Raw genomic sequence first — 12804 nt, forward strand, 5'->3', positions numbered from 1 at the left:
CATGCATCCTCATTCATTTTCAGGAGGAGAGAGGAGATTGCTTCAGCACACCTCCCAGAAAAATAAGGCAAGCCACCCCGAGGCCTCTAGCAATTCTCTCCTCTAATCCTGCTGGTCCAAACTGTCCCCTCGGCATTTCTGAACCAATCACAGGCAAGGAGGATGGGATTACCTTTGCCATTGCCCTGGAACTGAGTATGGGAAAGAGGTGGATTCTCGAATAAAATCATTTTTTCTGGAAGGAGAAATGGTCACCGGGTGGGCACCCGAGAGAGAACACACACAGTTTTCTGCAGGACCTCTCACTCTAAGTATTTTCTCCTGGGATCTTACGACACACTCTCCAAGGAGCGTTGCCAGCCTAGTAAGTGCCCCACATCCTGATTTTACCCCCCGCCCCCCATGCCGTGTGGGTTGAGAAGACAAACAGTCTAGTGCTTATGTCCCCTCTTTGGGAAGGCTGAGAACGTCATTTGTAATCAGCAGAGCTTTTATAAGACAGTAACCCAGAGACCATCCCAAGGGCCTAACATGGTACTGGGTGAAATACCACCTCTGAGCCCCTCTGGGACGCTCAGAACTCTGCTTGGAGCTCAGAAACAAGCCCCTGCAGGAGGCCGTAAGGCTTCACGGGCCCAGGAAGAGATGTGCTCCCAGAACAGCCTGGATAAAAGCCTGGGAACTCATTAACTGCTCTGGTGTTCAGGCCTGGGGGGCTGGTAATTCTCCTTACCTGGGATAGTGAGCGTCAATCTAATTACAAAGCTCTAACGGGCCCCTAAAGAACGATGCGTTTTCTTTTTAATGATAATAGCAAAAGTGGCTAACATGACTGAATGTTTAGGTGTCCTGGCCACTGTTTTAAGCACTTTATACATTTGGAACTCATTTAGTCCTTCCAACAACCTTGTTGGATATGTGCTATTATTATTATTCCCATTTAACAGGTGAGGAAACTGAAGTCCAGAGTTTCAATAACTTGTTCCAAGTTCCACGGCTCATAAGCGTGGAGCCTGGATTAGCAGCCTGGCTTTTTCTCTACCATCTGTATTTTCCTACCGTCACTGCTGACCGGGTGGAGACTTCAAAGAAAGCCACAGAAAGAGCCCAGTGGGAACTGACGCACCTTTGAATGTGCTCGTGACCTTAACTGTAAGGTCCTCAAGAATGTGGCAGAGGGTCACCTGCAGTGGCATGAACCTGGGCACTTGCATGGTTTCCACTCCCTCCCACCAGATTCCACGCTAACATGTAACGACCGTTAGCAAGCGACTGACACTCTGCATGTCCCTTACCCCTGCGCTCTCTTCTGCCCTTTGGTCCAAATCTCCCATGAGACTTTGCACGTTAGAATTAGAGATGCCCCGAGAACTGTGTGCTTGTCTGTTTAGTCACTGGGGACTGCCCAACACCGAACACAAGCCTGGCCTGTGGCAGACTCTTCGTGAAAACTTGTTGGATGAAGGCAGACAGGCCGGCAGCAAAATATGTACCATCTAGGATGCAGGCAAACTCACAAAGGCTTAGCTTCCCCTTCTCCTTGGAGGCCGAGTCGGGGAGTTTCAGAAGTTGGGTCTGAAGTGGTTTCTGTTACTGTGTTTTTGGTGGTGGTCAGTGTGTAGTAGCCAGTCAAACCCACGTATTCTCGAGAAGTCTAAGGATATGAAAGAAAGAGTGGCCACAGTTTGGGGTGGGACTGTGTTATTTCTGACCAAACTGACATGCAGACACTTTCCCGCCAGCCGTTTGGTGTGGATTGCCCTGTCCCTGAGCCCGTCCCTGCACTCACCTTCATGTAAAGCATGCCTCCACTTCTCCCTCACCTCCACGCTCCACTGCAGGGGATCCAGGGAGAGCATCTAGTGGGGGTGTTTTGGGAGCGAAAGGTTTTTCTCCTGGCTCACAGCAAACTGTAATAAACGCTAGCAATAACCAGCTTTGGGACAGGCAGGAAATGACACGTCCACACCCCAGCAGCTTTTGTTCAAAAAGCTGGGTGACTTCATGACATGGTCATGTGTGCTGTGGAATGTACACACTGAACCAAAAGCTGCTCCTCAAGGTTTGTTGCTTGTTTGTTTGTTTGTTAAGCAAGGTTAAAACGTCCAGTCCTTTTTGTCTACGGGCCAACTCGTGCTCAAAAGTTGATTGGCAGTTTCAGAACGCCCCCAACACGAAGACCTCCCCGCCCTTTGTCCTGTAAGTTTTTCTTGCTTGTCCTGTCCAATCCCGTCTCCTTACCTGTGCACTATCAGAGCCTTTTTTGTTGCTTCCTCCCAGGTGTACATCCACTGACTTTCCCACCTTGTGAATAACAGCCCGTCACTGCTTTCCACGGCCCCCGGGTCCAGCTCAGTGACTCCTAGTCATCCAGGGCCGGCTGCATGGCTGTGGCAGAACCACCTGGGGGTGGGGGGGGTTCTGTTTTTACAGATTCCTGGGTCCTACCAGAGAGCCATCAAATCAACATTTCCACAGGCTGAGAAAAGGAGAAAAAAACCGAAATGGCTCTCCAGCTGTTTCTGATGCAGAATCACCAGGTATTTGGGACCTGTGCTCGCGACGGACCGGCCTCCCTGGCTTTCCACCCCCAGCCCGGCCCTGCTGGCCTCTGGCTGTACCCCAGCCCTCACGTCACGTGATCCGGTCTGGACTTTCCGCCCTCAAGGCCTGTGTCGGAGTTGTCCTCTGCACAGTGCTGGCTTTTCTGTTGCTCCCTGTCGCACTGCTCCTCCTCCTGAGACACCTAATGGGCTAACCCCACCTACCAAGTTAATCCTAGACCTTGCCAAGTGTTGTTTTGGTCAATGTAATGTCGGTTTTTATGTGGCCTCGTCTTCCCAATCAGCTGGAACCCCCCAGGAGCAGAAAGGACGTGCTGGGGGTCTTCCGTTAGGTCAGCTAGTGCATTTCAGCTGAAGGAAGCTGTCCACACCCCAGCTCTGGCCATCCGGACATGGGACAGTCAACTGACCGCTGACCACAAGTCCTAAAGATCCATCCTGGGGCCTCCAGGCCATACTTGGTCCCGTGTTCCTGACAGTGAGGCCAGACAGGCGGCACGTCAGTTCCACGCGATGCATACGGGTCTTTCTGCAGACAAGCGCTAAGGCAGCTCTAGCTTTCCTCACCGACGAGGGTGCGGTCCAGCCAAACAGGCCAAGAGCACACACACCCTGGAAACAGCTAAGCAATAAACCAAGGAGGAACAGCAGCAGACTCATCTCCCAACTTTCTCGGAAAAACACTTGTCGAAACTTCTGAGTAAAATACAAACACAGTGGCTATTTCCTTGTTTTCTTCTAACTCACGCTCTACCTACCTGTGTCACAGCGCTTCTGAGCAGGCAGAAAAGGGAGAAAGACAAGACGGGTGTGTGCAGTGACATCACTGAGAGGTATTTTGAGAACAAGGTGAATGATCCCTTAGTCAGAGGACGAGGCTCTCTCTCCAACTAGCTCCCTGCACGGTGCCACCTAAGTTCAGTTCCAGCTGAGCTGGTCAAACGGGGGAGGAATAATCTGAAAAAAGATTTTAATTCAAAGGTGAACAAATCCAGGTTTACTGCAAACCCAACATTCGCAGTATTGGACCAAGAACGCCATTAGCTTGTGGAACTCCCAAGTGCCCTCCGTCTCACCCTTCTCGAGACTGAGCTTGGAAAAGCTGCAACCCTAGCCATTACTTGTCAGCTGCTTATATAAGAAAATAATTTTTTAAAGAAAATATGCAGTAGAGAAGCAGGAATGAGGAGAAACTTCAGAAGTTACATCTCTTTGATCTGATCTCTTTATTTTTCCCTTCAGGTTAAATTCAGGCTCTCTTCACTCTCCCCCCTGTCCGGCCATACTAATTCTGAGTTCCTGTGACATTCCCTGCTTGGAGCACATAACGTACTGTGTTAAGACTGCGCTCTCATGGTTTTGTCTCTGCATTTCACCAGAGCAGGGGTATTTTATGTTCCTTGGAATCCCTCACGGCCCTTAAAAACAGCACGTGGTTCCACCGCCTTTCCTGACAGACGTTAAGCAGAAAATGGAGTGCCGGGCCCTCGGGACCCGTTTCAATAGTGGGCCACACGGACAGTTCCTGCGCCACTTGGTAACTGTTAAATAACGAAATACACGCCTTAGTGTCCAAACTAAGTCTTCTCCACAACACGGAGACCCATTCAGCCTAGTGGAGATACCAGCAACCACCTCCAATTTCACTCCTCACTCTCACACTTAGTTTACGTCCTTGAAACGACTTTAACCCTGGCCCAGCTGGCAAAGGTGCCAGCACCTTCAGGGTGCTTCTCCTGTCTCCCTACCCAAGACGTAATCTCTCCGAATGAAGGGGCATTCCATGACATGCTCCCGAGCACGTGACACTAGTGTTCTAGAACTCATGCGCTTAGCATGTTTTTGAATACTTCCCAGTGTGGGGACAGAGCCAGGAGTGCAGTTTCCAGGCTCTCGGCCTCACGTGGAAAGGTGCTGGCTCAGGTAGTAAATGGCCATCAACTGTGACTGCATGACCATTAGCTGTAACCAGTGAGCCACTGGCCACTAATTGCTGTGGCTACACTAGCAGCAAATGGAGGCTAGCAAGATGGTGGCTGAGCTAGTAAGCGGCCGAGTGTGGATTGCGGATAGTGTGGCTCCTGCTTCCTGTGTCTCCAACCCAGCCGCCAGCGAGACTATAGTGGTGTGACTCCCCTACCTATGGTTCCGTGGGTGTTCCTTTTTGGCCTCGCCATGTCCTGCATGCTTATGTGGAGAGCGGGACCGGAGACCCCACATGACACCTTTCATGACAAATGGCACAGCGAGCAGGGTCTCCTGCATGACACCAGAATATAAAATCTCACGGTATCCAATGTTTTTCTTAAAATGACCCCTTACAATGATTCCGAACATTTCTCCCCACACATCGGGACGTAAAGGAGAAGGCCAACAGGTGGTTTCGGAGTTCTGTATTGCATCACACAAACTGTCTTCATATACAAGGGCGTCAGTGGAAACATGTCCTCCGCACACACCCCAGTAGACCAGTAACTGCTAACATATCAAGAAGGTAAAACACAGGTCCCTTTCTGAATCCCAAACACCTGATTCTAGACACTAGCGTCTAAATTTGTAACTTACCCATCTGCCCTGGACGTGAATAGTTCCCGTGCTTTTGAACTTGTCCCTGAATTTTTCTCCTCCAAGTTCCAGGCAGTAATTGACTGTAATGCCCTCAAATTGGATAAAGCTGACTATTTAGAACTTATCAATTACGGACACTGTGTGATTCCTAAGAGACCTCTGACTCACACACATCGTATGCGTCAGACTATTTAGCACCACGAAGAGAAGTCTCAATCCCAACTGAAGGGCTCATGAGTCCAACAGTCAGACAGATAACAGTGATAGTCTTAACAACACTGATTTCTTATTGTCCTTCTGTACAATACAAATTCTCTCCGGCCTAACAGACTTTCCCTTCCGACAATGCTCTGCTACCTGGACTATCCCGAATAGTTATACAGCTGTCAAGTTCTTGCCGATGAAAGCCACAGGTCACTAGGTCATCAGTCACGCGAGCTAAGGCATCACACTTAGAAGGCTTAATGCTGGTTTAAACGTGGTGAAATCCAGAATTGCGCTGTATTTCTTTTCTACCTTCATGCTTCTCCAAAGTGCTACGGTTCAGTAAGATTTCTGTCCTGCACATTTTCAAATTCCAGGTCTTTCACTTTTGGATGGCTTGAGTACCATAAAACATGACTCATTTGTAGCAAAAACATTTCCAGGCATTTTAAAAGAAACCACCAGTCAGCTGAAAAAGTCACAGCCAGCACTTTTCTTTAAACCTGCAACATCTGCCATTGACTGGACGGGAGAACCCAACGACCCTGTCCTGCCCGTAATAAAAACGGAAAACAGTAAGCTGAGCTGTGTGCTTTCTAAGAGGCATCACACAGTCACGTTCTGAGTTGAAAGTGGATACAAACACCGCTCAGTGGCATGGAATGTTCGGCATAAGTGACATTGCTCTGAGCACTTTTGCACTTCACCTCCGCACAGGACTCGGGTGTCAAAATCATCCTGATTCTAAGAGAGAACTCACCACCAACACTACAGCTGTTTCTTCCTGGACGACAGTCTGTCAGCTCTGCACAGGCTGTGGAAGTGCTGTTCTCTCAGGCTGAGCTGTCAAGCTTCAGACAACCCTGGGGTGAATTCAGCTGGGTCCTCGCAAAGAAATCTTCAATGAGGAACTCGCCGCATGGGGGTTTTAAAGCCTCACGATGGGCTCATTACACAGAAACGCCACAGGCTTTCTTAGAGCACTGAGGCTTGTGCCAGCAACACAATTCTACTCAGACTCCTGATGTCTCTTCTGCCTGGAAAACGCCATCAGTCTGATGAAGGGCCTAAAGCAGATGGCCAGGCCCAGCTCTTCTGGAGAGCGCGGGGAGGCTAAGGGAAAGCACTAGAAGCTATGAATGTATTGCTGGGTGCACCTCGGGGAAAACAAGCCTGTCCAGGCGATGGCTTTCCCAAGCAGGGATTTAGATGAAGCAAGGTTAGCAATCCAGGAATGGTTCCCACAGCGTTAGCCTCTGAAGGTAAAGGAAGGCCAAACCCTGAAAGCAGTAAAACAACATCCTATGAGGAGCCTTCACTGCAAGTCGTACGCTCCTGTTTGTTGTCACCCATCCCAGCACGTTTCTTACAGAAGCCCGGTGGCGCTGGGGACGCCGTCCTGACCCTGCCCTCTTTCTAGCCCAGCTCCTATGAACTCCGGCCCGATCCCCCCAATCTCGTCCCTCCACTGTCTGTACAGGACTCAGTCCCACAGCTAGCTGCTGGGCGTCAGCACCGCTCTCTTTGGCACCAGTTTCTCTGTGTGGATTTTGTGATGTCTCCAGGAGGCACAGTGTGCAGAAGACGGAGGTCCTTCTCGGGGACAGTCCCAGGAAACCGAAGTTGAAGGGGGAGGCGGGGCCATGCACTCCTCTGGAGAGCTCATGGTGCACGCGGCCCCCTGGGGCCTGACAACGTACATTAATTCATTCATTACCATCAGCAACAGAACCCGACACGTGGGTAGATCAAATTCTAATGTGACAATTCAAAAGCAGACAGTGGTCCACTGGGTTAATAAATCAGAATTAGCTAAGAGACAATATTTCAAATACCACATCGTGAAAACTCCTAGGAGGCACGTCCCCTTCATCAGTTACTTTAAAAACAACAGTCGTAACAGGAGAAAGGGCAAGGACCCGGCTCACGAAAGCACGTGCTGGACCCCTCTGACCAAGCACTGCAGTCCACAGGTGACGCCTCGCCACCTCAGGTGACAGAATCTTTCTTCTTCCGGAATGGTGACTTCAGCCTCTTCCAGACACTGCTTTTGGGTTTCGATTTTTTCTCCATGGCCAGTACTGCCTCCTTTTCCTTCCTGCGTATCTCGCGGACCAGGGCATGAAACACGTCGTCAATGTAATAGCGGTACGCAGCAGACGTCTCAAAGAACGGACAGCTGAATTCTCGGGCCAGAGCCAGCCCTTCCTCCTTGGTGACCTTTACAAATGGAACCGTGAGAAAATTTGTAATGGCACCGGAGGAAACAATTACAATGACCCACAGGGGAAGGGGACACCTGGACAGGGGGAAAACACCTCCAAATGCTCAGCACTGAGGGGTGCCTGGAGCAGTGGGGGGGGCAGGGCTACACAAATTCTGAGATTTCTTCTGCCTTCGAATTAGGTGAATCTATTTCTACTCTGTTTCGAAGACAGCGCTTTGGAACAGGGAACAGTTAGAGATACCAATTTTCTTCATACTTTTCATTTTAAGAAAGTAAAATGCAAGGCAGAGAGAGCTATACTTAAAAAACCACGATCCTGAAAACTCGAAGGAACCCAAAATCGATATATCCAACTATGGATGTCCCACAACTTCTCCCACTTTCGGACATTTAGCCTTTTCCTAAGTTTTGGCTACCATAAAGAGCCTGGCAGTGAACGTTTTATATCTAGATCGCTGAAGAGATTTTTCGAATGAGGATTAACTGAGAAGCATTATGAATTGAACTACTGTCAAACTACTTCCAAGGAGTCTGGACCACTCACTGCTTCCGCCAGTCGTCCCGAACGTGCCCTCTGGCTCCAGAAACTCTGCACCAAGCAGCAAGGCCCTAGACAGAGTGTCACTTACCCAAAATCCTCTACACTTTCTCTTATTCTCCCCTCCCAGGGCTCCTAACCCTCACCTCTGGAAGTATCTCTGGAAGTCTAATTTCAGTTTCTTCTCATGCGACACAAACAGATTTGTTTCTGAGGTTTTAGGGACTGACCATTCCACGATCCTTCATTGAACACAAGTCCTACTTGTCATCTAATTACTATCCGGTAGCTTTCGTCCGACAAACTGATTCCCAAAATCCCGATTTTATCTAAAATCATAGCACACCAGTGCATAGAGGGAAGTCTTCGTCTTCCAGGTTAGGGTGAAGCTAATTTTGAATTTTTATTTTAAGACAGAGGAATCTATAAACCGAAATAAAAATGACTAAACCCACCAGAGTCCAGGCGGCCTTTTCAGCTCTGCCCTCACCTGTCTCAGCAGCTTCAGATCAGACTTGTTTCCCACAAGAACCACCGGTGTGTCATCCGTACGGCGAACGCGATAAATGAGCTGCTTAAACTCCCGAACTTCATGGAAACTTCGACGGTCAGTGATGGAGTAACAGATGATAAACCCTTCTCCGGCCCTCATGTACTGATCCCGCATGGCCGTGAACTCTGCCTAGAGGAGACAGGAGTCATCAATGGTCTGATGCCCCCCAGAACGGCGTCCATGTTAGCGCTTTATTTCGGGTTAAAGAAGAGAGGCGCTGATTACCTGCTATCCTGAGTCAGGGTGCATGAAAAATCAAAAGACATGAACTAGTGACCTTCTCCGCACGAGCCCTCCCCTCCCCTTTACCACAGTGAGAAGACCCTGCCTGACTCATAGCATTCGGGGGTTGGGTACCTGTCCAGCCGTGTCCAAAATGTCCAGATTGGCAGGCTCGTCATCAATACGGATCCGGATTTTATAAGCATCTTCTACAAGAAGGAAGGAAGGTGTACTGTAAACCCACAAGCAATGAATATGCGACCTTACTTTAAAATCCGTCTAATGGAAAATCAGGTTACACCAATGTTCTTTAAGGGCCCTCCTTTTCTCAGGAAAAATACTAAACCTATTGAGATGCATAAATCGGGTCTTCAACTAAGGTTTTATTTTGTTTTTCCACATAAGCCATGATGTAAGTTTATTCATAGCTTAAGTTTATAAGACTTCACCCACAATTCTAAGCTAAAAAAGGTTTCTGAGAGATTATCTTACTGATTTTTTTTTTCTGGTTTTTTAAAAATATTAGGCGAGAAAAGTAACTGCACCATTTATTTACTAAACAGTTATTACATGCCAGACATTATACTAAGTAATTTATATACGTTAACTCATTCAATACTCACAATAATCCAGTGAGGGAGGAATTAGTATCTCCACTTTACAGATAAGGAAAATTAAAACATTAATACGTCTTCCCCATAGCTAACTAATAACATACCCAGAATTAAATTACATAGTTAATGATATAGCCAGAATTAAAATCTAGGGCTCCTTGACTCAAAAGTCCTGTGCTTACCCATACTCCATTGCTCCTTCTCATTTTAATACTACAGACAAGAGGAAAATCATAACTCACTTTCCTATTTCCTAAGTCATCCACATCACCACCATTTCTCCTTTATGAAAGCAAATTTCCTTACGCATATCATTATATTACAGTAACCTTGGAAAATACAGGAAAGTAAAAAGAAAAAACCCACTTGATCGTTCCATCATTCAAACAATGGCTGCTTACATCCTGATGTATTTCCTTTTAAAATTTTGTTCTTGAACCCCTGCATCTGACTCTTCCTCAAAAATGAAGAACTCACTAAATCAATGTTTCTCTGACTACAAGTCACTGTCGAATAGGATTAGTGAGTTATAAATGAATTTAATAGGTTGGGACCAGCATTAAAATAAACAAGCAGAAACCTAACAAGAGAAAATAACCAGAGCACACCGCACATAGTGAGATAAGTATAGTTCTGTGCTATTTTAATTACATATACATGTGTGCATATGTATACATGTATGTGTACTGGTTACAACGTAAACTTTTCCGTCTTGGAGTTAGCAGCCAAAGTTTGAAACAAAACGCGCTAAATTATAAGGTCAGTGAGAACAGACACTGGTTTCTTTTTGCTCACGGCTCTACCTGCCAGGGCCTACCTCAGTGCTTGGGACACAATAGGAACTCAAGAGAGGTAAGTATTTGCTGGTGAATCAGTTAATATTGTCAGGAGGGTAGCTGATTGGGAAAAAAGTCGAGCAATTAAAAGAAGTACGTAACTCTTTCAGAGCACTTTAAAGAAAGGAAAAGATACTTTTGGAGTTCTAAGTAAATTGTCCTAAACCCTAACTTTGTTTTCTTTCTAGAATTCCCACAGTGTCCGAATCCCTGAACAAGTTCTAAATTTCTCTCAGACACGAAGGGGCAAGAACTGTTTCCATTTCTCCCATCCACAGCGGTCTCCTATAAAATGACCACATTCAAAGCTGGGTTAGCACAGAACACTCATTGGCTTTGCAGAAAACAGCAGCAGAGGCCTGGCCAAATGGAAATCCTTCCTGGAGACCCAGGACCCCAGCCGAGTGCCACATCCTGAAAATACTAGTAATATGGCAGACCTTCTGTGCCCTGTCCCCCCCACCCCTTTTTTCCTGGGATATCACACCCCTTAGAATCCAACCCACTTCCTTATGGTTTAGGAATGACAGCAATGCTTAGTCTTTGTAGAGAACAGCATTTTTTTTAAAAAGGCAAAATAAAGTCACCCGTTATGCTAACAGCGTCTCGCCGACAACAGAGCGTCGAGGACTATAAAAGACTCAATGGCGGGCCTTACTGTTTAATGAACTTGAGCTTAAGGACGTGAAGGAAGAGCGTGAGGGGTGGTCCAGGCCCTGCGAGCCTGGGTTCTAAGAGGTCAGCTGGCTGGCTCTACTCGCTTTTCTGCTTCCTTTTGTGGAAGTTCAAACCAGCTGACTCATAGTTACAGCGAGTTACAGAGTCAGTCTCAAGTCAGACCCTTAGCGAAGTGACAGCAAAAGGTTTGTTAAGTGGCCTTTAAACTTTTCCTTTAATCTAGCAATACAGTATACCCATCATAACAGTGACAAAGAAAGTGTCCCACGAATGGTTAACAGACAGATTCAAGACAGGGTATGCTTATGTATATAGAGAGTTAACCGAGAAAAAGGGAAATATTCATTTGTTTACCCATCCTGCTATGATTCTCTTGTTAAATAAATCTGAATTAGACACGGAAAAAGGCTCAAAATAGAAAGTTAAAAACCATTTGAAAAACGGACACCAAGAAAGACGCTTTTGGGGGTTTCTGTGGAAATCTAACCCCTAATCGGACTTACCGATGGTGGGGTCGTGGTCCTCCGGGAACCGATGGCTGATGAACTGCATGGTCATAGCTTCAAAAGAAGAAATGAACGTTAAAGTCCACACAAGGCGCCACGGAAACAATTCGAAGTTATCAACACTGCACGAAGCCATTCTCCCGTTCGGTTTGAGTGGCGGTCACTCGTGTTCAGACATTTTCATCCTCCCTCCTTAAAATCTGGAAGGAAATGTCACCTACCACTCTTCCCTACGCCGCCAGCGCCCAGCATCACCAGTTTGTATTCCCGGGAGAACCCCGGGGGGCTGCTGCAGCAGCTGCCCCCGGGGCGGGTTCCAGGATCCATTGTCTTCGCGGAGACCCGTGCGCGGCCCCGAGGAAAAGAAAGGCACCTAGGGAGAAGGAACAACCCGGGGCGCCCAGGCTGGTGACGCGGAGCGACAGTCCCAGAGCCAGCGCCCAGCGCCCCTACCCTGGCCTAGTGCTCCAGCTCCCGGCTGGCGGGTCCCCGCGGCCGAGGACACTTCCCCTCCCCAACCGTCCCTTCCGGGCGGCTCGGTCCTGTGACACATCACAGGTTTTCCCAAAGAAAAACGAGACAAAGGAATTCGGCATTTCTCTTCCGGCTGCGGCACGGCCACGGGAGGGAGGCGGCGCCGGCGCGAGTGGTCTGGGGACCGAAGGCGCGGGCCGCGCGGGCCGCAGGGGTCCTCACGCCCCCTCCCCCAGCTGCGCCCCCGCCCCAGGAACCCCGCTGCTCCCACTCCGGACGGGAAGGCCACGCCCGGTCCCATCACCGTGTCCCCCTCCACTCACAGCGACGCTCGGGCACTGACCTGTGACCCCTCCCGCGGCCGGGGAAGATGGCGCCACGGCGGGAGGGGCGGGGCCGCGCCGTGACGCAGCGACAGGCCCCGCCCCTCCGGGGAGGGCCGTGTCCCCTCCAGGTCCTCACCCCGGCTCGGCGACTCGCCACCTCCGAAGGCCCTGTCCCTGGGTGGGGCGCCACAGCGAAGGCGCGCGCGCACACAAACGTGCCGAACAATGACCTACGCGAGTCAAAAGCCGAGGATGTGACAGGCACGCAGGCGGCCTCTGAGGGAGTCATTTAGTATCAACTCACTTGGCCAAAGAGGAGGAAACGGGACGGGTCAGCCGCCAAATCCTCCCCCAAACAGGACAGACACCAAGTTTCCCGCTCAGCAGCAGAAAAAGCAAATATCTTCAAAGGACCAGCTACAAGGAACTCGGGCCCTCGAACACAGAGGGCCAGGTCTCCAAGGCCACGTGTCCCCGAGTCTAGTTCGTGTTCT

At 49.0% G+C, this 12804-nt stretch overlaps 1 protein-coding gene across 2 annotated transcripts; it reads right to left on the reverse strand.

The window, feature by feature from the left end:
• Window positions 1-4942: 4942 nt before the first annotated feature.
• On the reverse strand, window positions 4943-12478 carry RIT1 (Ras like without CAAX 1). 2 transcript variants are annotated; one of them, XM_074318883.2, is made up of 6 exons: window positions 12328-12478; window positions 11732-11883; window positions 11508-11564; window positions 9012-9085; window positions 8592-8783; window positions 4943-7556 (listed from the first exon to the last, which is right to left on the reverse strand). In XM_074318883.2, the coding sequence occupies exons 2-6, from the start codon at window positions 11835-11837 to the stop codon at window positions 7326-7328; spliced, it is 660 nt and encodes a 219-aa protein (XP_074174984.1). In that variant the 5' UTR covers window positions 11838-11883; window positions 12328-12478; the 3' UTR covers window positions 4943-7325. The 2 variants fall into 2 exon arrangements, with proteins under 2 accessions (XP_074174984.1, XP_074174985.1); XM_074318884.2 differs by lacking the exon at window positions 12328-12478 and adding an exon at window positions 12308-12325.
• Between the last annotated feature and the right edge of the window lie 326 nt (window positions 12479-12804).

Source organism: Rhinolophus sinicus, chromosome 7 (assembly GCF_057876585.1).
Source record: "Rhinolophus sinicus isolate RSI-liver-muscle chromosome 7, RSI-T2T, whole genome shotgun sequence".
NCBI classification, from domain to species: Eukaryota; Metazoa; Chordata; class Mammalia; order Chiroptera; family Rhinolophidae; genus Rhinolophus; species Rhinolophus sinicus.

Coding starts and splice junctions, on each gene's coding strand:
- RIT1 (XM_074318883.2), bottom strand. CDS start 11,837: ATGGATCCTGGAACCCGCCCCGGGGGCAGCTGCTGCAGCAGCCCCCCG. Junction 8,784..9,011: donor TTTTGGACACGGCTGGACAG/GTACCCAACCCC, acceptor TGTCTCCTCTAG/GCAGAGTTCACGGCCATGCG. Junction 7,557..8,591: donor ATCTGAAGCTGCTGAGACAG/GTGAGGGCAGAG, acceptor CCATTTGTAAAG/GTCACCAAGGAGGAAGGGCT.